The 24,682-nt window shown below is 38.5% G+C and overlaps 1 protein-coding gene across 5 annotated transcripts; it reads left to right on the forward strand.

The window, feature by feature from the left end:
- The first annotated feature begins 714 nt into the window (after positions 1-714).
- On the forward strand, positions 715-20,703 carry LOC116264609 (1,4-dihydroxy-2-naphthoyl-CoA synthase, peroxisomal). 5 transcript variants are annotated; one of them, XM_031644926.2, is made up of 10 exons: positions 731-1,199; positions 1,890-2,012; positions 3,429-3,530; positions 4,461-4,499; positions 4,598-4,696; positions 5,437-5,484; positions 6,115-6,210; positions 6,417-6,539; positions 6,764-6,884; positions 6,971-7,129. In XM_031644926.2, exons 1-9 carry the CDS (start codon positions 945-947, stop codon positions 6,878-6,880), a joined length of 1,002 nt encoding a protein of 333 aa, XP_031500786.1. In that variant the 5' UTR covers positions 731-944; the 3' UTR covers positions 6,881-6,884; positions 6,971-7,129. The 5 variants fall into 5 exon arrangements, with proteins under 5 accessions (XP_049936563.1, XP_031500787.1, XP_031500786.1 ...); XM_050080606.1 differs by lacking the exons at positions 6,764-6,884; positions 6,971-7,129 and adding an exon at positions 20,558-20,703 and having other exon boundaries at positions 715-1,199; XM_050080605.1 differs by having other exon boundaries at positions 737-1,199; positions 6,764-7,129.
- Positions 20,704-24,682: the final 3,979 nt, after the last annotated feature.

Raw genomic sequence — 24,682 nt, forward strand, 5'->3', positions numbered from 1 at the left:
CCGATTCTTATTTGTGTATACATGAAGAAGCAGCATGATCAGGAAGTTACCCAAAAAGGAGGGATTTTATCCCGAGGTGACCAGAAGGGAGGAATGATTAAGACGATTTTAAAGTGCTAGAAACTATAGAAATTTACAGAGGAAAAAAGACAATTACATATGTATAATTTTATTAATCTATTTTCATCAATCTGATTTATATATATATATATATATATATATATTCGATCAATTTATTCCTCCAAAACGGTGAAGGTAGGACAATTGATGAACAATTTTCTCCCAACCTTACGCGGAAACAACTTTGGTTTTCGGCTGGTTGATCTGACCAGTCCCAGCCAGGGTTTAACCACAGTTCGTAACTGCAGCCCAAACTCCACCCAACACTCAAAACCAAAGTTCAGGCCCGACTCAATTAAAATAAAAAAATATATTTGTAAATATAAAATAATACTTAAATATAATTAATCATAATAACATATGAATCATTAAAAAAATAAAAAATATTAAAAAAAGCATATTAAACTGAATCAAATCCCGTCGAATCAACCCGAACCAGCTAGAATCTAGATAAATTATCGAGCGGACTCAATACGTTTTTTTTTTTAATACGTTTTTTTGTAGGTTCAATCCAACCGAGTACCAGGTACCGTCGGTACCCACCTGAGCTTTCCCGTGCCCCTTGAGTCTTCTTCCCAGGGCTGAAGTCATAAGAGTTCAGAGGCATTCAAGGAACGAGTCTCCGATTGCTCGACTCGGTTTTCGTGATCACTCTCGGGCTGTCGTAATCACAAATTTTGAAACACGTGGAGAGGAAAAGGTAAAGAGAGGATTGGCCGACAACACATGCGCATCCAATACTGAATTGAGAGAACGGATGCCTCTGCTTTCCTGCGACACTTGTGCCTAACTTCCTGGTTGCTGCTGAGGTTCTCTCCCTCTCTATGGCGGATACTCCTGAAACCCGGCGCAAGGCCTTGGCTAGAATATCATCCATCACCAACCACCTGGTTCCCCCGCTCGTTCCTCAAGTTCGTCCCTCGAACGCCTCGAAATCGGAAGGGGAAGGTGACAGTTACCACAGAATTCATGGGGAGGTTTCATCCGCAAAGGTCATCTGGAGGGTCTGCTCTGACAAAGAGGGTCCGGAATTCACCGACATTATTTATGAAAAAGCCGTTGGAGAAGGCATTGCCAAGGTGCGGTAGTTGTGTTGGGAACTGATTATTTGTTGCTTTAGGTGCATTTTTTTTTGGAGTTTCTGATGTCCTCCCATGTTAAAATTCTTGCTTTTTTCGTTTGATTTCATCTCCCATCATGTAATTTTTCTTGTCAAAACGTGCTACTAGCTTCATAGGTATGATGGTTTTTTTTTTCCCCAGTAATATATAGTTTAGTTTCTTGTTAATTCCATGGATGAGCACAAAGAGTTGGTTCTTTGTTTTCTTAGATGGAAGTCGATTTTTTTTTTTTGTTGGGTTTTGCTAATTAACATGTAATTGATTGACAAAGTATGGCCTTCTTTCGGTAGTTGTAGGTGGAGCTGGTCTTTTTGTTGCTTTCCCTTCTCGAGTTTGGCGAATCACCAAGTAATAGACGTCAATTTATGCTGCTTGATGCTGGTCTGGTTAATTTAAGTGCTCCTTTTCTGAGGTTGATGAACCTCCATGAACCAATTTGTGGTGTGCTTGAGTCTTAATTTGTTTACTTGTTGAGAGGCCTGTGAACTCGTTTGGTTCGATTAGTTTTGTTTTTTCTTTTTGTGAGTTCTAAGAGCGCATTGTTAAATTTGTTAATGGGTATGATGCTTCTTTCTTCAATTATACTGATCAGCAAGTTACATTTGTCTTTTCGGGACTTTCGTTACTCTATTTTGTGAACCTTCGAAGATTACAATCAACAGGCCAGCAAGGAGAAACGCTTTTAGGCCTCAGTCAGTTAAGGAGCTAATACGTGCGTTCACTGATGCTAGAGATGACATAACCGTCGGAGTAATCATCTTAACTGGCAAGGTATTTTACTAAATAGCTTTTCCACATTAACAAGAGAAACCATGGGTTACTTATGTTAATGTATTTGTACAGTTTATATCAACTTTTCCTTTTAGTATTAGAACTCCAAAGTCTTTAACTTTTTTTTTTTGTCATTTACTTCAGTCTTAAGATCCATTCTCTCAATTGAAAGCATACAAAGTATAATTTGCTATGTTTAGCATTACGTTACATGAAATTCCCTTTTGATACTTTAAATCTGTGAACTGTTTTCAGCAGCTATTATACTATAAAAATGTTTCTTTTTGTTTTAATATATTCTTTACTGACTGACATCCTTTTTGGTTTTGGATGTGTTGTATCCTAAAATCTGCAGTGTGTAGCAAAATGAATTTACCGGTCAAATTCACAATGGGGTAAACTTTGAGATGTTAGGATACCCTTATATGTGAAAGCATCTCCCCATATAAGCTGTTGAAAAGTTAAAGTTCTTAATGTGGTACGCATATGGGTCCATATCCTGAAATTACTATGCTTTCTTGTATGTCATATCCTGAGCCACGTATTGCTATAAGGCAGTTGGATTTTTAGAATACTCTCTTCAGTGTCCTCATCAGAAAATCATCTGCCCAGAGGCATGGATCCAAATTGCAGAAAAACCAAGATATTTTTTCACTTTGTTTTTGATATTTCTTATAAGCTATTGAAGCTCATACAATGGATATTTATAGTTTGCACAGGTATTCTGGTTGACCTATTCCTTTCCTATTTTAGTTGTCTGATAGAGGGAGGCATGTAGGCATGTGTTCATTCATGTGAATTCATATTTGGATTGGACTATCACAATCCAGCATGAGGGGTGCAATGATATTAAAGAAATGATATAATAATAATAGATATTTTAACCCTTGGTTAGAGAAATGTGGGAAGACTGGAACGAGTATGGTTCCAATGCTGGATCAGACATGATGTTGAAGTCAAAAGGAAAATTAATATTAACACATTCAGTCGAGAGGTTTAAACCATTATTTATTTCCAAGAAGTCAAGGTGTTTGCATATGAAGATGGGATGACTGGTGCCTCTTATCCATTAATCAAAGGAAGCATAGCAAGACTGGAAGTTAGATGGTTTCCAAGGTTGGATCTGACATGATGTCAAAGCAGAAAAAAATATTATTAGTTAATTTCATCAAGAGGTGTAGCACCATTATTTGTCTTCAAGAAGTTAATATGTATGCATGCAAAGAAGGTGTCACTGGTGCAAATAGAGTGAGTTAATGGTTTTGCTTTACAAAGGTTGATAGATTAAGTTGTAGGTGTAATAGATTAACATTGAACACCGTAATGTGGTTACAGTTGTTGAGACATGACTCAACATATTTGATCTTGGAATATTCTATTGATCTATTCTCATGATAGAAAATTTTCTTTGGTCAGGGAACACAAGCGTTTTGTAGTGGTGGGGACCAAGCATTGAGACTGTCAGATGGATATGCTGATAAGGATAGTTTTGGTCGTCTTAATATCTTGGATCTGCAGGTGAGTCTATCATGCTTATTGATATAGATTCAGATTTATGATGAGAAATCTTGTGGTTTTTTCTGCAGCTTGTTCATTCTTAGGTTGATGCATGAAAAGGGCCCATACTGAGGCTTACCACTTAGCATATTTATGTATGCCTTTTTTTCTCCTTTCTTAAACTGAGCTTCCATTATCTATAAACAAATATTTATCTAGAGGCACATGATAAATATGTGTCAGGTTATGGAGGGAAACTTAGCTAACCAACCATTTATATTACTTTGCTACTGGCCAATCAACTTTGGACATTTAGATGTAGCACATTAATGGTACTTATGATTCAAGTTGTTCTGATTTTGCGCATTAATGGTACTTAGAATTCAAGTTACTGATCTTGGTTATTTTTTCATGTATTTTACTCTGGAAAATGGCACAGCAGAGGCTTGGCACATACCCCATCACTTTGTTTTTCCTTCAAATTTTCATCAGATTAATGTCTCATATATACTGTTTTAGGTGGTTAAGCTCTCAACTACCAGCTAACTCCATCGGTTGTCAAATGGCTACTCCTAACGTTTTTTTTTTGGTCTTTTACAATTTTTCATTGCTGTTTATGAGTAGTTTTCACCACCACATAGCATAACTCCGAAGGTGAAACAAAAAATTGCGTATTTTTCCTTGCCTTCTACTTTTGCTGCTCATGGACTAAATCAAGGAAAACATCATGTTTTTGGACTCTTTTCAGAATAATATTAATGTTCCAAGCATTTCAAGTGAATGAACCTGACAATTTGCAAGCTGGTGTTGGTTTTTCTTTGTTCAATGACTTTCAATTTCCAAGTCACCAGAAAAAGACATGCTTTTGCCAGCATGGTCATACTTTGCACTAACCAGCCTGCGTATATGCCAGAGACATTAGTTTAAGCATTTCACTGCTCATTTTTTCAGGTACAGATACGCCGTCTTCCCAAGCCTGTGATCGCAATGGTATGTTCTTATAGGCATGTGTTGTGCATGTCGTTGGTGACTTATTATCTATTTATTAGATGGTTCCTTACAAGAATGTGTTCCTTTTGGCATTATAGGTTGCAGGTTATGCTGTTGGAGGTGGTCATGTCCTACACCTGGTCTGTGATTTAACAATTGCAGCTGATAATGCAATTTTTGGCCAAACTGGGCCGAAGGTACTTCTTTATGTTTCTGTAACTAATGTTGCTTAAAATCTGGAAAAAAGAGTGAACATTGTAGTTAGCAATGAAACAAAATGAAAGAAGAGAATAGAGAAGCGAAGTGCAGCGTTTGCCAATGGATCTGGGAATCAGACCTGCATATACTGGAAGAGATAAAAATCAAACTTTTCTTTGAACTTGGTGAAGTTATTTTAATTCAAAAGCATAAATGATGGACATATCAACATTTATTATCATGAATGCCGAATTCAATTCCTAGAAAGAAAATAGGAACAGTACTCTGTAAAATTGCTGTTATTAATGTTTTATGTGAAAACATTATCAGTTTAAAATCATGCCTCTATCACTTGCATGCTAATATACACACATAACCTGCTATTTTCTAATCTTAATTTGTTGTAGAGTTTATACTCATAAACTCTGAAACTTTCACACACTTTCCCTTTTCTCAATGAGGAAAGAACTACCCGAGCTTTTGAATTGTTGAACTTGCTAACCCAGCAAGATGCTTACTTACACATGAAATTCTAGTTTTCCTTCATGCAAGTCCCCTATAACCAACACATAAAACACCACCACACCCACAACCCCTTCAATTTTGGAGGTTTTTGTGAAATTACTTTTCGTTATTTATGCCAAACAAAAACATTTGCTTGAATATTACTATGTTATGAATAGGAACCGATTTTCTGTTATCAATTTGCACTCCAGTTGATTTGACTAATATTTTTCAGGTTGGGAGTTTTGATGCTGGGTATGGATGCAGTATCATGTCTCGTCTGGTAAGAATTTTAGGCATAATAATAATTTTTGTTTCATCAGAAACTCTATTTCCTAACCATACAATTGACCTTTTGCTATGGCACTTATGAAGGGCTCAACTCCATTATTTCAATAAGGTAGTGCTTGTGCTTGTTCTAGTTGCAAGTACTGCATTGTTTTATATGAGCATGTCTTATCTAAACACATGCTAGGCAGGATACCAAAGATTTTCTTCCCAAAGGTTATTTCTGCAGCGGCATTTGTTGCTAAAAGAAAAAGCACCTGCGATTAGGAACAATGGATTTATCCCATGTTACTTAAATGCTGATACAGCAAAGTGTCATACCTGAACAACTCCAAAATGGATAGTTTCTTTTTGAGCTTTAGTTTGTGATATCATCGGCAATTACATTTATTACCTATGTCTTAAACAACGGATTTCATTAGATGCCATCAACTACTAAAAGCCTAAAACGTCTCATTTTCCAGCATTAGCATCTTTTGCCTATCAGAAAAGTGCATTTAGTCTTGATTCATCTCCTAGTAAGTTAATGTTGTCACCACACATGGTTCAATCCAATCCATGTCAAAAGCCTTGTGTTAAGTGCATATTTTTATGTGATTTTATACTTTAGTCTACTTATATTCAGGTGGGTCCTAAAAAAGCACGTGAAATGTGGTTTCTGTGCCGATTTTATGATGCTGCCGAAGCAGAGAAAATGGGACTTGTCAATGCTGTAGTGCCTGTGAGTGTTAATCCTGTTTGCCGATTCTAAACTTGCATGCTCTAACTTGAAAATCATCTTCGTTCTTGGTTGTGAATGCTGATGGCGCATCCACGGCAAAGCTGGTTCACCCTTGAAAACAAGTATGGGTGGAGTACCACCTTATGCCCTTTTGTACTGGTAGCAATTGTGTCTGCTGACATGCAAGTTTTTTGCTTCTTCAACAGTTAGAAAAGCTAGAACAAGAAACAGTGCGTTGGTGCCGGGAGATCTTAAGAAATAGTCCTACGGCTCTTCGAGTTTGTAAAGCTTCTCTTAATGCTGTAGATGATGGGCATGCTGGCTTGCAGGTAACAATTATGAATCTTTTAATCTTTTTCTGTTATTTTTATTTGTGTTTGAAGTTTTTCGACCGTTTAACATTTTGGTATCATGTGCATTTGGTTCAGATTTTAGATGTGCCAATTTTTTTTCTTTTCTCCATTTTCTGGCTAGTTAAGCAGCCTTGGCGGCTATAATCCTCTGCAGAATTCCTTTTTTTGGTGGATATTACTAATTCAGCTGTCTGAAACAGGAATTGGCTGGCGACACTACCTTGATATTCTACGGTACGGATGAAGCAAATGAGGGAAGGTCTGCGTACATGCAGCGAAGGCGACCAGATTTTTCACGGTTTCCAAGGCTGCCATAGCAAAGTATGCTCATCCCTCGCTCTCTTTCTCTCCCTTTCTCTCTTTGTATGAACGAGATTGAGCAGTGTTCAAACCACTGATCATATCAGGGATAAATATGACGAACAGAACGGCACTGCTTGGTCAAGGTTTGTATGTGCCAACTTCAAGCATGATTAGATATTGATCGACAAGTTTTCTGTTCACGGCAATGTTAAGATAGAAACACTGTGAAGACTTGCTAATAGAGCTCAACATTGACACTCTTCTATTTCTTTGTTCTGTCTGGTGCTTCAGCAACTTGCGAATGTGTATGTCATGCATAAGGCACACGGTTCACACAAACACGTGTTGTACTGATGTCGTTGCTGAAAGTTAATATAATAGAAAACTTATTACATTAGTCTTTTCTAGCTATAACCAAAAGCCACGAAGATTCTGACGAAAGCAGCAGGTCAGTTCACGAAATCCTGAGATTGCCATAAACATATTCATGTTCTTGTTCTTAGTTGAGAGTCAATCTGTCAAAAAGTGCCGGCTTTATCATGGTTGGTGGATCATGTTGAAACATATGTAATTCCTAATTAGAAAGTGTAGAGCAGTGAATCATTTATTCTTTTACTGCGAATCCTCCCCGTCCATGTATAGAAATTGGTAGAATCGAGATTCCTTTAACCATCAAAACCTGCACCCCTTCAGCTTCCACCGATTATTGATAAGCAATCTCTAGCATCCAGCCATCATGCTCCAAAATCGGGCTCGAAAGCATTGAAGTAATTTTCATATGATTCGACGACGCGAGTTCTGGAGCACCTTCTTAGACTCTCGACTAGGTTTGATAAAGTCCCTGTGAACTGCCAGTCTGAAATGACGCAAATTTTCCACATGTCCACATTTAATCCAGAGTAGCAGACACAAGTTGAACTATTTGCAGTAGAATCGCTTCCTGATCCACCATTGAATCTCCGAAACAAAGCCTCCTGAAGGAATTCAATAGACTCCAAACCAAGAAACAGCATACAACTAATGACCCACAACAAGTAAAAATAAATGACCCACAACAAGTAAAAATAAAGGTAATATGTAGCTGGTTTTCCTGCATTTTACGAGAAAAGGGCACAGTGCTAACTTAAAGAAATTCCAACCATTTGAAAACTAGCCTGTGGGGAGGATGGTTACAGCTAGAAATATAAGAAACGTTGCTAAGAAACCCAAGGAGCTCTGGCAAGATTTTGAGTAATGGATTTTGAGTGGAAACCTTTTCTTCCTTTACTTCTAAGCTAAAAGGCTCCGTTCTCCGCTTCCTTTTAAGCTAACAACCCTCCTAGGCAAAGATGTTATTGGATCGTATTCAAATTGAATATGTATTGTACCATATCCATTTTTTCTGATATTTGTATATTTGAATTCCAACTCAGATTCAAATTTGGATAAAGAAAATTTTACACCATATCCAAATCCGAAATTCGAATTCATAATCCGAGTTGATCCAAATCCAATGTTTAGATTAATATCCGGGAATCCAAACCACATTATACACATTGAGCATAGGATATTTATTGAAAACAATACCTGATTCAAATCTGAATCTGGATCCGATCAATGTGTACCTAAATTACCGATCAATATTTACCTAAATTAGAATCCAAATCCAATTGTATATAATTTCTTATATCCGAATTCAATCCTAATTCTTAATTGGATATCAATTTTTTTTTTCTTATCGGACTTTTTGTATGTGGTTCAATCAGATATCGGATCTAACTCCAATCTATTGACATCCCTACTCTCCCTACTCCTAAGGATGATGTCAAATGCGTGGTGGATTCAAAACCATTTGTAGAGCAAATTTGATTGCCTCATTGAGTTCACCTTATCAGAGTAGTGAACCAAAAGAACGAAGTGATAAGGCAAGGTATTTCCTCACCGTCGTTCAAATGCTTTTCACATAGTGAAGATAATCTTTACATACCTTGTAAGAAATTAGAGTTTTTGCAAGAGACAAAGAAATTAAGACTTGGGCTTTTGCAAAAAAGAAATTGTGCATCAGTCATGTGAGGTGCACCCATCAGGTTACCGTGTCCCTCACACTCTTTACTTGATCGAAACAGGCTATATGCATCTCTTTAGTTCACAAAACATTGTACATCAAACAGGTTATATGCATCACTTTGGTTCACAAAAATTGTACATCAAACAGGTTATATGCATCTCTTCGGTTCATAGAAAAAAAAAAAATTGTACATCAGGGTGTGTAATGGCGAGAATACCTTTGGTCTTTTTCGTAAGGATAAAGAAAAGGCAATGAAAAGTTAAAGGACAGGTTCACATGGTCCTGTTTGGATTAGGCAGGTGATCAATCACTCTCATCTCTGTGGGATTGAGGATAGTCTATTATGAGGCTCAGATGATGCATTGTCCTGAAAGTTATGGAAGTTTATAACAGGATTAGGGAGCACCGACCAGTGAAAGAATGGCGGAAAGCTCCCTGGTACTCACATGCTATACCTCGGGTTAGATGGTGTTGTCTTTTACCTCTCAAAGGTAAGTTATTGACTCAAAGATAGACTGATGCACCTTGGTATCCCTATGATCAACAGGTGTACGTTAAGTGAAAGGAAGTGGCTCTACCAAAAAACAAAAACACTTGTTACTGACGGTAACAAACCATTGGTAAAAGTTTGAACACCGTCAACGATAGTTTCATTGACCCCGTTAGAGTAGACAATGTCGTTGATACATCCACTGACAAGTGAGCAGGACCGTTAGTAAATCGTACACCTCCACCGATAGTATCATCAATCGTCAGTGAAATTCCATTATTTATTGACGGAATAGACAGTCAGTAAAAATGTGATTTTTAATAACAACATACGTAACCGTTCATAAATGGTTGGACAATTACTGATGGATCTGTTGGTAATTATATTTATACCAACATGTTCGAACCATCTATTCGTTGGTTGTGCTTTTTGATTTCCTTGAGAAAATCTGTTGCAAGTAAATTAAATTCAATGTGAAGTTGCCATTTTGTGCACCTCCATGATCTTTTGTCTTGGTAGAGGAAGAAGTTTGCTTCTATTGGGTGAAGAAACGCTGACGCATGTTTTTTTTTCTTTTGATTATGGAAGGAAAGGAATGAGAGAATCCATAGTAGAAAGAAGACCATCTATTCAATGTGAAGTTGTCATACTTTTTGAAATTTTTAATGTGATATGCGTGTTAGCTGTACCCTACTTGCTTTTGATCTAACCACCCTTAAATGGAGGAACCCTTTTCTTTCGAATACTAAAATCGGATTAAAGCAACTCTATAAGAAGACGATTACATATGTATAATTATATTAATCTATTTTTATGAATCTGATTTTCTATTTAGAGAGTTGACCTGGAACAATGAGATCATCTCCTCGAGAAAAGTCAGGCTGGCCGTCATTGACCACATAACCTCCATGCCCTCCGTCGTGATTCCGGTGAAGCAGCTGACGGAAATCTGTAGAGAAGGAGGCGTGGATCGCGTCTTCATCGACGCTGCCCACTCCATAGAGAATATAGACATCGATCTTCAAGCAATTGGTGCAGATTTCTACACGAGCAACCTCCACAAATGGTTCTTCTGCCCGCCCTCCGCCGTCCGTGGCCTTCCTCTACGCCAAGAAGTCTGCGTCGGCCGACGCCCACCACCTGGTTGTCACGCACGAATACGGCAAAGGCTTGGCCGTCGAAAGCTCCTGGGTTGGAAACAGAGACTACAGTGCCCAGCTTGTGATCCCCACCATCTTCGAGTTCTTGAAGCAATTCGATGGTGGTCTCGAAGAGATCAAGAGATACAACCACGAGAAGGTCGTCGCGATGGGCAAGATACTGGCAGAAGCGTGGGGAACGGACCTGGGCACCTCGCCGGAGCTGAGCTCGAGCAATATCATGGTCGGACTGCCGGCTGGTTTGAAGATTCGCAGCAATAAGGACGCCATGATATTGAGAGCTCATTTAAGAGTTAATTTTGAAGTAGAAGTGCCGATTTACCACGTGAAAGATTTGATCAATGAAGACGACAAAGATTGTGAGAATCTTGTGACCGGGTACGCGAGGATCTCGCATCAGATTTACAACATTCTTTCTGACTATCAAAAGCTCAGGGACGCCATCAACAACCTTGTTGAAGATTCAATAACTTGCGAGAAGCTCGAGGTAATTTGATACGTGTGATCCAAACTTGGATGATAGTTTCTTTTCCACGGAAAAAATCAAACCTGGCGTTGCAGGTTTCACCGACTACTTTATAGTCGACAGTTTTTTCGTATGCTGTCGCGAACTCACCCCGAGTTATAGTTTGATGTGCAAACTCCCTCATCTTTCATGTTGTACCCTTTCATTTCACAAAGAAACTTGAATAAAACTTTTCTTATGCCTGTTTGAGTTCTAGAAACCAGGTAATTTTTGTAACAAACCCCACCCATTCCTGGGCTTGGGCCTTGGTTCGGCGTATCCGAACCCGCATCTTAGCAGTTTTAGGAAAAAGATTAAGAACCAAGACAATCATTTCTTTGATGATCTCGTTTATAAGCCTTTGAAGATTTTTCACAATTTTCAACGAAAGACTAAATTTCTGAGGTGTTACAATTTTACAGTAATTGAATTTATTTTAAAGGAGCTTGTTGATGAGAACAATATTGGAAATCTAAGCAATTTCACAGACAAGATCAGTCGAACAAGGAGGAGAGCCAGGTGATATGATATCATATGATGAAAGGGGAGGAAAAAGATTTGCATTTTTGAGAGTTTCTTGTATACTAATAAAGTTTGACACTTGTAATGAATAATAAGAGTAATTCAGTCTACTTTGTTGAGAGTTGAATCACTCGCCCAGTATTTTTTTTCGTTAAAAACTTAGGCGCCATTTACGTCCAAGTGGGATTATGTTCCTGCTATTTGAATGCAGATCTTTTGCAAATCAAATGGACTAAGATGAAGCCAACTTATGAGTAGATTGGAACAACTGGTAACTTTGATTGTTGAATAAAAAGAAAGATTTAGAGATGAGGATGAGAATAAAATGTATTTTATAGTTAGGTATGCTGGTAGTGGAGAATCCTAAGTAAATAAGGAATAAATAAATATGAAGAAAATGAAAGGGAATGCAAGAAAGTGACATGGAAGACGCATCCGCATAGAATAATTGACAGATACGTATGCTGACAGCTATATGAACCTATAAAGAAATTTGAACAGGTTTCGCATGCATAATTTTCATGATTCTATCTCTCTTTATATATATATATATATATATATATATATATATATATATATATATATATATATATATATATATATATATATATATATATATAAGTAATAACGAAACCAACTTGAATAAGAATAAGAGACAAAAAAAACCAGACCCATTAAAACTAATTATTGAAATATTTTTTTTTTTGCAATTTAAAGTTATAGATAGATCTTAGAGTGGTTTGGTGAGAATGTATATTAAGTTAATCATTAAATAATGTTTTTTTAATAATAAAGAAAGGAACGGTTCAGATAATATCAAAATTTTGATAAAGAATTTTTTTTTTACAAGACTCAAACTAAAACATGATTTATATTAAATTAGTGTTTATAAACACATAATAAGATTTTGCTTTTTGTTTAAAACAGTTTTCAACGCAAGTAAGGTAGTTTAAACGTGAACTATATACCTTATATAAGTTAAAAAAGGGAAAATTGTGGAGAGACTTTTTAATAAAGTCTAGGATATTAACATTTATCGCCTTATCAGCATCGGCGAACCAAATAAAGTCTACGTATGCAAAGATTGATAAAATTGGGTTGCCAGAATATGTACCAAGGAAACTGCATGACTCATTATAAATCTAGCTAAGTTCAAAATTGATGCTGGTCCTTCGCCTGATCTGACTTTAGTTCCCATAGAAGATCATAGATCCTCATATCCAATTGCAGGAAGAAATGAATTTAATATTTTCTGACTGTGGATTTGGAATATTAGCTAGCAGCCACATTTAGTTAGACCCTCAAATTCGAATAACCCACGATATGAAGGCCATGCACTGCAAAAAATAACCACTATGTTTTTAAAATATCGGGATAAAAACAACCCAAAAAAAGTGAGATGGAAAACGGAGCATATACACCATATATTTCAAATGTAGCGAAAACTTAGCAAAATATTGTTTGAGAAAAGCCTATGGTTCAAATTTGGTGCAAAGCAAGTCTAAAACAAGGAAGATATTTTATGGTGTTTTGGAGCAGGTTTCCAATATAACAGAGATCCATATCCAAATGCAGAAGCTCAATCAAACTAAACCAGGGAGCTAAACCTCAAATCTACATTAAAAAATTCATGATCCATATATGAGATAGAACTAAAATATTTCAAAAGAATGTGACCAAAAAATGGGAAGCGCCTTGTGCTATCACATCTTAGAATAGATCAAGTTGGTTTGAAAATTATTGCTAAAACCTTGGAGTGTTTTGAAATTTTCTTTTTTGATAACATGAACAATGTGCAGAGGAAGTCCCCCATTATGGGCATCCTAAGCTTTTAAATATCATATATTCAATGCTCTTACATTTTGAACTTGCCAGCATTTGGTCCAAAATTTGGAATCAGATATGAATCTAAAAATCAAATTCAGATTGTGACATTGAATTTGGATTTTAAATTTAGACTTACTTTGTAGGATGAGCCAACAAGTTGGTTTTCTTTCTTTCCCCTTCTTCTAGAAATTCGGTCAAGAGTATAGTCATTAGGGATGTCAATATATCCAATTTGAATTGGATATACGACCTATCTGATAAAAAAAAAAAAGATATTGAAAAAAATTTAATTTTCGATTAAGAAATCAGATTGTATTCGGATTTAATAAATGACATCCGATTGGATTTAGATATACATAAATATCCGATCGGATTAGGATTGGATTCATTTTTACACAAATATCCCTTATCTAATGCTATTAACTTTTTGGCTAAATCCTGTTCAAAATTCAGATTCAGAGTTGGTTATACATATAAAAATTGGATTCAGATTGTAAAATCGGATTTCAAAATCAGCTATGACTTTTCTTTATTCGAATTCGAATTCGAATATGTGAATATCCAAAAAAACAGATATAATATAGAATATATCGGGTCCGAATATGATCCGTTGACATCCTTAATAATCTTTATGTTTCTTTTTTTATTTGATTTCCCAGTGTAGTTTTCTTTTTTTTTTCTCTTTTCCTTCACATTTTGACATTTCTAGGATTAAGTTTTTTTGGATCATTAATGGCTCAAGCATATTTGGCCTCCGTTTTCCTCTTCTTATTTTCTGTTTTATGTTGATTTTCAGCACATTTTAGTATGGATTAAAGGCATTTTAGATCAGTGGATTACTGTACTTTATGTATACAATGTATATTCCTTTTATATATGATTATATATGTAACATGTTTGGAGGAGAAGAGAAACCAGCCGGCAACCTCTTCATTGCGCTAGCTGGTCAATCTTCTTTCGCCCTATGTTAGGTAAATTGTGTCTATATATATATATATATATATATATATATATATATATATATATATATCCTGTTGAGTAGGAGAAACTTTTTGTTAAGATTTAATATCTATCTGGGCGACCTTTATAATTGGGTAATATTAATTTGTGTTTAATGAGGCGATGAATTGTTTCCATTGTAGATGGAGCACGTAAATCTAATTGCTAGAGAAAATGGAAACATTGGTGAACATGCGATAACTTTGCAGGATTTCATTGCTAACTAAGTTGGCAGTAATATTAATTTATTAGATTTATTAACTTGTTTGGTCATGCATGACATGAACATTACCTATATATATATATATATATATATATATATGAAGATGGCTCATATTCATATGAAATATCCAGTTTTATACGCACACCAGAGTGAATGGGCAGCGGGTGCAGTAGTGAGAGAAACAGAAAAAAACGGCAAAGAGGGAGAAACACCAAAAAAATTAAAAAAAGATAGGGCAGAGAAGGAGAGAGAGCATATACAGTCTGCTTTACCTATCTTCTTCGGCAGTCCATTGCCCTTTGATCACATTCCCTTTCTTCTTATTCTTACTTGAGTTCTTATTTGAGGAACCATTCTTCTTGCCAAGGCTGTGGCCAATAGACCCATCATCTTCTCCCATAACACGATACATTTCTTGATGATCATTTGGCATTTCATGCATTGTCCCTTCACCATTCCCACCTTCCACAGTCCCTCCTTCACTCAAGCAATACCCCACCACATCACTATCACTAAATATATCCTCAATCCCCAAATGATAACCATCTGATGTTCCAAACCCGAAATAGTCCAAGAAGGTGGCCTCCTCCGGCTGGAAACCGGTGACAGTGGCCGGATTCCGGTAAGCCCCTAGGAACTCACTTGATGAGTTGGGCTGTAGATGATGAATTCCACTGCCATAGCAGGTTGACTCAACAAGAGCCGTTGTTGGTGAAGGGTTGGACAGAAAAACCGGCCGGTTGGTCGGAAAGCCTTCTCCAAAACTTACATCTTCAAACAACAAAGTTTTTTGACAAAAAGTTATATGAAGATTGTTGTTTGTTGATTTTTGCACTTCTAGTCGATTATCGGGTGGTCATTCTTTTCAATAAATACAGTGCGTTTCAAAACTTACACCTTCATATGACAAAGTTTTTTGACAAAAAGTTATATAAAAACGATGAGATCTTTATCCAAAATTTGACCCAGATTTCAAAATTTGACCCAACCTGTAAATAACCTGTATCCAGATCCAAAGATGGCCTTCCGCGACTGGCACACGGCAACTCCTTCCCAGAAATAGTTGCAAATGTAAGTATTAAGCATGCACGGGTTTGGCTCGGTGACGAGGAACACATTTTTCTTGGCGTCAGTGGTTGTGGTGGTGGTGTCAGCGACTCCTCCGTCCCAATGGTAGCGCTTGTGGCTACCGAGCTTCTGGCCAGTGGGGAAGAGCTTGAAGCAGACTAGAACACTGGTGGATCTTGGCAACCTTGGCGCGCTCAGCCGATTGGTCGCCGGAGTGGGTGGAGGTTGAAGGCGGTGGTCTTCTTGTGGCTGGCCTTCACCATGAGTGCTGACATAGTTGATGAGGATCATGTCTTCCTCCATGGTCCATGACCCTTTCTTCGTTTCACCTTGTTCGTTGGTGTTGGAGTGCTTATCCATTGCATTTGCACCTCGTAAGAACAAGAGATTAAACTAATCTCGGTTGAATTAATAGGAAGGAGATGTGTGGTGCTTTGAGAGAGAGAGAGAGAGCCGATAAAATGGGAATATATAACAAAATTTGAGGACAAGAGGTCCCTTAGGTACAAAAACAATCCGCAAAAAACAAACTGCAAAAAGCAGAAGCAGGAAGAAGAAATATACAATACAATATATAGAAAAGTAAGAGGGGCGAAGTGAGAGAGGAAAGACAGAGTGACAAAGTGACCCAGCCGCAGACGGGCAGCGGCGCTTCAACCGAATGACAAACTGGACATCTCCTTGCACAATACGAGCCACAGAATCTGGCAAAGAGAAGGTGCCCCCTGAAGACCCTATTGTTGCGCTCCTCTCAAATGCGCCACCAAACTGAAATGAGCCACGGGCTCCAGACATGACCCCAGGAAGCAGACAGATGGGGGAAGGACAAAAGAAGAAAAGAAGACGAATGGACGGTGGGTTTAGAAGACTACTAACAAGGGAAGGCCAGGTAGAAACAAGGACACTAGAAAAGAAATGACAAGAAGTAAAAAGATAGACCCGAGACTCAGTCGCGACAAGACATAGGTGACACTAGTTAGCCAAGCTGATGCCAAGGCGCTGTAAGTGGCCAAAAGTGTTGATATGGCCAGTAAGGAGAAACCATATAAAAATAATGACACGATGGGAGGGGCCAAGAGACCAAAGGGAACGGGGTGGGAGCGACGCGACAGAAGGACGAAAGGAGGCCAGGTAGCAAGAAGAAAAACTGAACTCACGGGTAGGTGAAAGATGCCAGGATGGGGACGCGGACGATGAAAGGTCAGCAAAGCGGAGGAAAAGAGGAAGGACAGAAAGCATGTCGCACCAAAAGTGAGAGGGAGAGGTGTGAGAGATAGGACTACTCCAGACGCTAGCGGAAGGCAGGTCAAATTTGGAACTAATGAATTGGGTGATGGGAGAATGCTCAGTTGCTAACCGCCACCACCAAGAACACAAAGAAGACTCGCAAGCCCGACTAAGGTTGGTAACCCCAGCACCCCCAAGAAGACGCGGAAAGTCAATCACATCCCAATGCGCAAGGCGATCCGAAGGTCCATCACTATTCCAAATAAACTTACGAATAAGCTTATTAAACCTACTCAAAACAACTACAAGAGGACGAAAGACAGCCAGAACATGGAGGGGGACAAACGCAAGGCAGTGCTTAGCAAAAGTAATGCGACCTGGGAGAGAAAGTAGCTTTTCCTGCCAACATTAAAGGCGATTAGTAAGTTTCTGCTCCATTCCATTCCAAAAGGAGGGTGCAGGAGGCGACAACGTAATCTGACGCCCCAAGTATTTCATGGGTAGACTAGTAGCCTTACACCCAAAGCAAGCTTCCGCGAGGAGTACCGTCGCCAGATCCGCGTGAATGAGAGAAAGATGACACTTGGCTGAATTGATAGAAAGACCCGAGATGAGCTCAAAAACCCGAAGGATGAGTCATGTTCTCACAATCTGTTGGCGGGAAGTATTGCTGAACAGGAGAAACTCGTCGACATACTGAAAAGTGGAGAAGGTCTATAAGTGGGGGAGCGAATGAAGTGTGAGAAAGCCAACAACCGTTGCGTGATGAAAAAACGCAGAAAAGCTCTCAGCAACCAAGTTGAAAAGCAAGGGCGATAACAGGCAACTTTGACGGAGGCCATGCCCGAGACAGAAGAAATCGGCACACTTCCCATTAAAGGAAACCGCAAGCTGGGCCCAAGTGACAAGCGACAGGATCCACTATCTAAACGATGGACCAAAAGCAAGACAAGTGAAGAGGTCAGAAAGGAACTCCCAACTAACCGAGTCAAAGGCTTTAGAGATGTCCAACTTAAGGATATCTCTAAAGCCTTTGACTCGGTAGAAAGGAGGAGAGAGAGTTGCGAATGTAAGTATTAAGCATGCACGGGTTTGGACTTTGGAACCGAATACGTTGGGAGTTGATCAAAAGCAAGTAGGGTACAGCTAACACAAGAAACTCCACATACATGGGATTACAGGTATGAACCATTAATGTCTTTTTTTTTATAAGTTTCGAGAATTTAAATTAAATAAACCTCTGGTTCATGCCACACGTTACGCTTTAACTATTGTCAAAAGTGTTTTGAAGATTGCATTTTCATTTAAAGTTACTTGCATTTAAAGTTTTTCCTTCAAAACCAAATGTTTGAGATGTTGGGATGCTCTATCAAGATTACGTCTAAGAAAACCCAGTTTTGACAAAACCTGTTTTTATAACTGGGATTGAAAAACTTACCATTATCTTCACAGAAAATCTGTTTTGGGCTGCCTGTTACTTAACAAACAAACAAGTTTTCAAAACTTATTAAAAGAGTTGGTTTTTTATAAAACTAAGATTTCTCTGAGTGACAAACAAGTTTTCAAAACTTATTAATAGAATTGGTTTTTTATAAAACTAAGATTTCTCTGAGTTAGGTTGGCTCAGCAGCCCGACTAATTTAGTTCAAGAACCGAGCTTCTTTCTCCCTTGGAATGCCCATTTTTGTCCAAGCGATGAATCAAAAGTAGGGGCATTCTTGTCATTGCATATCAGACTCACTCTGGAGAGAGGCCTGCAGCGCAGGGAAGGAACGGTGATGCCTTTTCAGCAAAGTACGTAAATACCCTTAATCCAAAGGCGAAATGATTAATCGGCCCTTTTAGGTCAGGTCACGTGATCCAAGATTTGAGATTCATGGATCAGATCATCTTTTCATCTGGTCATAAATTCATAGCTTTTGCCATCTAAGCCTGAATTTAAAATCCTTGTTATTGAGATTCTTAGTTTGTTAAATTGATAACCTCTCAAGACACCAATTTTTTTTTTTTTATAAAATTTCGGATTTAAGATCTGAACCCAAAGAAAGGTTTGAAGGAGAGCCCGACAAACACATAAAAGTGTTCCGCTCAAACATGGTACCCTTATTAGGTCCGAGTCTATAACTAACAAATCCAATATAAGAAGAAGAACAACAAGGGTGTGACGAAAACCATTAGATCCGAGTCTATAACTAACAAATCCGAGATATAAAAGGAAGAAAAGGGAAAGCTTTGGCTCTCGCCCTGAAAACCAACGGTGTGACTAAAACACATTCGGTTCGGGTCATCGATATGTAGATCCGATCCGTATCTGTTTACTCGCGAGCAAAGCGAGGTGGGGTAAGGGCACGATTGTCATTTAAAAGGCCCTTCATGCGCATGGTACCTGTACAGTACATTTTAATGTGATATGTAACAATGACATGGCAACTTTAAAAACGCTAAAGTCACCATTATTTTATATATATATATATATTCATGCACTATGCGTGGGGAACCTGCCACAAATGGCTCAACAAGCGACACTTTCCCATCCAATCCAAGTTCTTCCCCCTTTGTCTTTGAAAGTCTATTATGGCCGACATTTCCAAACAAAACCCACCATTTCTCTTTATTTTTAAGCATGGGAGGGTGTCGGAGACTCTGCCATTCCCTCGGCCGCTACAGCAGCTGCCGCCATCGAAGCAGAGGATCCATCTTCCCCGGTTGGCCGCCTGAGGAGCCAGTACGAGATGGGGAGATGCGGAGTTCCGGTAGCGTCACCCATGCAGGAGAGAGAAGAGAGAATGCGAGTAAGGGTGGAGTGGGCGCAGGCAACGGAGCTGCGCCACCGGATTCGGCGCCTCCAGGAAGTAGCGCTACCTTACTCGCATTCTCTCTTCTCTCTCCTGCATGGGTGACGCTACCGGAACTCCGCATCTCCCCATCTCGTACTGGCTCCTCAGGCGGCCAACCGGGGAAGATGGATCCTCTGCTTCGATGGCGGCAGCTGCTGTAGCGGCCAAGGGAATGGCAGAGTCTCGGACACCCTCCCATGCTTAAAAATAAAGAGAAATGGTGGGTTTTGTTTGGAAATGTCGGCCATAATAGACTTTCAAAGACAAAGGGGGAAGAACTTGGATTGGATGGGAAAGTGTGGTTGTGAATGCTGACGGTGCATCCACGGCAAGGCTTGTTCACCCTTGAAAACAAGTATGGGTGGAGTACAACCTTATGCCCATTTGTGCTGGTAGCAATTGTGTCTGCTGACATGCAAGTTTTTTGCTCCTTCAACAGTTACAAAAGCTAGAACAAGAAACAGTGCGTTGGTGCCGGGAGATCTTAAGAAATAGTCCTACGGCTCTTCGAGTTTGTAAAGCTTCTCTTAATGCTGTGGATGATGGGCATGCTGGCTTGCAGGTAACAATTATGAATCTTTTAATGTTTTTCTGTTATTTTTATTTGTGTTTGAAGTTTTTCGACCGTTTAACATTTTAGTATCATGTGCATTTGGTTCAGATTTTAGATGTGCCAATTTTTTTTCTTCTCTCCACTTTCTGGCTAGTTAAGCAGCCATGGCGGCTATAATCCTCTGCAGAATTCCTTTTTTTGGTGGATATTACTAATTCAGCTGTCTGAAACAGGAATTGGCTGGCGACACTACCTTGATATTCTACGGTAAAGATGAAGCAAATGAGGGAAGGTCTGCGTACATGCAGCGAAGGCGACCAGATTTTTCACGGTTTCCAAGGCTGCCATAGCAAAGTATGCTCATCCCTCGCTCCCTTTCTCTCCCTTTCTCTCTTTGTATGAACGAGATTGAGCAGTGTTCAAACCACTGATCATATCAGGGATAAATATGACGAACAGAACGGCAGTGCTTGGTCAAGGTTTGTATGTGCCAACTTCAAGCATGATTAGATATTGATCGACAAGTTTTCTGTTCACGGCAATGTTCAGATAGAAACACTGTGGAGACTTGCTAATAGAGCTCAACGTTGACACTCTTCTATTTCTTGGTTCTGTCTGGTGCTTCAGCAACTTGCGAATGTGTGTTTGATGCATAAGACACACGGCCCATACAAACACGTGTTGTCTGATGTCGTCGCTGAAAGTTAATATAATAGAAAACTTATTACATTAGTCTTTTCTAGACATAACCAAAAGCCACGAAGATGTTGACGGAAGCAGCAGGTCAGTTCATATAATCCTGAGATTGCCATAAACATGTTCATGTTCTTGTTGTTAGTTGAGAGTTAATCTGTCAAAAGGTTCCGGCTTTACCATGGTTGGTGGATCATGTAGGTTTACATATGTAATTCCTAATTAGAAAGTGTAGAGCAGTGAATCATTTATTCTTTTACTGCGAATCCTCCCCGTCCATGTATAGAAATTGGTAGAAACGAGATTCCTTTAACCATCAAAACCTGCACCCCTTCAGCTTCCACCGATTATTGATGAAGCAATCTCTAGCATCCAGCCATCATGCTCCAAAATCGGGCTCGAAAGCATTGAAGTAATTTTCATATGATTCGACGACGCGAGTTCTGGAGCACCTTCTTAGACTCTCGACTAGGTTTGATAAAGTCCCTGTGAACTGCCATATTCCGAAATGACGCAAATTTTCCACATGACCACATTTAAACCAGAGTAGCAGACACAAGTTGAACTATTTGCAATAGAATCGCCTCCTGATCCACCATTGAATCTCCGAAACAAAGCCTCCTGAAGAAGTTCAATAGACTCCAAACCAGGAAACAGCATGCAACTAATGACCCACAACAAGTATAAATAAAAGGAATATGTAGCTGGTTTTCCTGCATTTTACAAGAAAAGGGCACAAGGCCAACCTAAAGAAATTCCAACCATTTGAAACCTAGCCACATTATACACATTGAGCATAGGATATTTATTGAAAACAATACCTGATTCAAATCTGAATCTGGATCCGATCAATATTTACCTAAATTAGAATCCAAATCCAATTGTATATCATTACTTATATCCAAATTCAATCCTAATTCTTAATTGGTTATCAATTTTTTTTTTCTTATCAGACTTTTTGTATGTGGTTCAATCGGATATCGGATCTAACTCCAATCTATTGACATCCCTACTCTCCCTACTCCTAAGGATGATGTTGTCTTGGATAACTTCATGGAAGGGAGACACAAATTGTAGTCATTTTTCGCCCACAAAGAATAATGCCTTGTAAGTCAATTGCGTGGTGGATTCAAAACCATTTGTAGAGCAAATTTGATTGCCTCATTGAGTTCACTTTCACCTTATCAGAGTAGTGAACCAAAAGAACGAAGTGATAAGGCAAGGTATTTCCTCACCGTCGTTCAAATGCTTTTCACACAGTGAAGATAATCTTTACATACCTTGTAAGAAATTAGAGTTTTTGCAAGAGACAAAGAAATTAAGACTTGGGCTGTTGCAAATTCCTTTTGTGAAAAATTTAGTTGAGGGGCATTAACAAATTCCAAGTACTTTATAGAGTGTTTTATTTTACAAATTCAAAAGTTCACCTCTGGTCCTAATTGCAAATATTCCAACAATTAGAAGTAGGCAATGCTATGTCACGCAGACTCTTCAAAAAAGGGGCTGCACCCGTGTCGACACGACGCTAGCGCTGGTAGTGATACAGATGTATCTCTGACATGCACCCAACCGCGTCCTTTCTTATGTAAGTTCAAAATATTTCTCATTCATTTTTTTTCTTCTCCATGTCTCTTTTTTTTAGTAATAAAAGTAAAAAGAAATGATAAATTAAGCTAAGAAACAAACTAAAATTATATATATTATGAATACGTATATTTTTATATATAATAAATATATTATATTTATACACCCTTGCCGCACCCTGGAACCTAATTTTTTTGAGATACGCCGCACCAGCACCTGCACTCATGTGACATAGAGGAAATGAGATCCATTTTTTCCATTTAAATGCAACAGTGCCAAATAGGGCGTAGCAAAAAGCTGCTGGCAATATCGTGACCAACAATAAAGCAGCTGGTAAGGAGGTTTTTGTTAATTTTTTCTTTGCAGCCCCTTTTCTATTTTCTGTTCATGTTGCTTTGCTCCTCTTCTTTTGCCTGTTAATATGATTTTTGAGATGCTCTTATGGTAGTTAGCCAATTGATTCAGTCTTTCAAGTTCTGATTACGAGCTTGTTTTTGGTGATTCCTTCGTTCTCATTTCACTAATCATTTTCACCGTTATGCAGAAACAATTCTGGCACCATTTTTATAGGAATGTTGTGTATTTTGTTTTTAATATTTTGGAGCATCAAGAATTTTTGAGGTTCTCTTGAAAAAAAAAAAAAAACAAGAACATTCGTCAATGGCACGAGAAATACTTCCTGAGCATAACGAGTCGAACTCGAGCTGATGTTGTCAAGCTTGACTTGAGCTCGAGCGAGCAATCCAAGAGTCGAGTCGAGCCGAGCCCGAGCTCGACTCGGCTTGTGTGCAGAACTAGGTGTGCATTTAAAATGGCCAGTTTTGGCTTGATTTAGGCACTGTGTAGGGGAGGCACCAATTTCTTATTATAGAAGGACATCCATTTACCTCGGCTGTCTACAACTTCTTAACAATATCAAATCGCCTGCCATCCATGATCCACAGTCTCATCTAAATCTGTTTAGTGTGTATCTCCCTTTATCGGTGATTGATATTGCTCCAAACAACGAGGGCTTTATAATAGTCTCATTAGTTAACAGTGTTGCTAAGTTCAGATGGAAAAGATGTTTCGATCGAGAAACCTTTTTCCCTTAACGTTAGACTCAATGTAATGTTAGAGCAAAGGTTTCTAAAAGTTATAAAAAAAGAAATTGTGCATCAGTCATGTGAGGTGCATCCATCAGGTTATTTGTCCCTCACACTCTTTATTTGATCGAAACAGGTTATACGCATCTCTTTGGTTCACAAAAAATTGTACATCAAACAGGTTATATGCATCTCTTTGGTTCACAAAACATTGTACATCAAACAGGTTATATGCATCTCTTTGGTTTACAAAAAATTGTACATCAAATAGGTTATATGCATCTTTTTGGTTCATAAAAAAAAAAATTTGTACGTCAGGGTGTGTAACGGCGAGAGTACCTTTGGTCCTTTTCATAAGGATAAAGAAAAGGCAATGAAAAGCTAAAGGAAAGGACACATGGTTCTGTTTCGATTAGGCAGGTGATCAATCACTCTCATCTCTGTGGAATTGAGATGAAAGTTATGGAAGTTTATAACAGGATTAGGGAGGATCGACCAGTGAAAGAATGGCGGAAAGCTCCCTGGTACTCACATGCTATACCTCGGGCTAGATGGTGTTGTCTTTTACCTCTAGAAATTAGGTTATTGACTCAAGATAGACTGATGCACCTTGGTATCCCTATGATCAGCAGGTGTACGTTATGTGAAAGGAAGTGGCTCTAAAAAAACACTTATTACTGACGGTAACAAACCGTTGGTAAAAGTCTGAACACCGTCAATGATAGTTTCATTGAACTCGTTAGAGTAGACAACGTGGCCGATATATTCACTGTAGAGTGAACAGGACCGTTAGTAAATCGTACACCTCCACCGATAGTGTCATCAATCGTTAGTGAAATTCCATTGTTTATTGACGGAATAGACAGTCAGTAAAAATGTGATTTTTAATAACAACATACGTAACCGTTCATAAATGGTTGGACAATTACTGATGGATCTGTTGGTAATTATATTTACACCACATGTTTGAACCATCAATTCGTTGGTTGTGCTTTT

Source organism: Nymphaea colorata, chromosome 11, assembly GCF_008831285.2.
Source record: "Nymphaea colorata isolate Beijing-Zhang1983 chromosome 11, ASM883128v2, whole genome shotgun sequence".
Classification (NCBI taxonomy): Eukaryota; Viridiplantae; Streptophyta; class Magnoliopsida; order Nymphaeales; family Nymphaeaceae; genus Nymphaea; species Nymphaea colorata.

Bases quoted from the DNA above. Each gene is read 5' to 3' on its own strand.
- LOC116264609 (XM_050080606.1), top strand. From the start codon at position 945: ATGGCGGATACTCCTGAAACCCGGCGCAAGGCCTTGGCTAGAATATCA. The intron at 1,200-1,889 runs GTGCGGTAGTTG...GAACCTTCGAAG, and splicing joins TTGGAGAAGGCATTGCCAAG to ATTACAATCAACAGGCCAGC. The intron at 6,211-6,416 runs GTGAGTGTTAAT...CTTCTTCAACAG, and splicing joins TTGTCAATGCTGTAGTGCCT to TTAGAAAAGCTAGAACAAGA.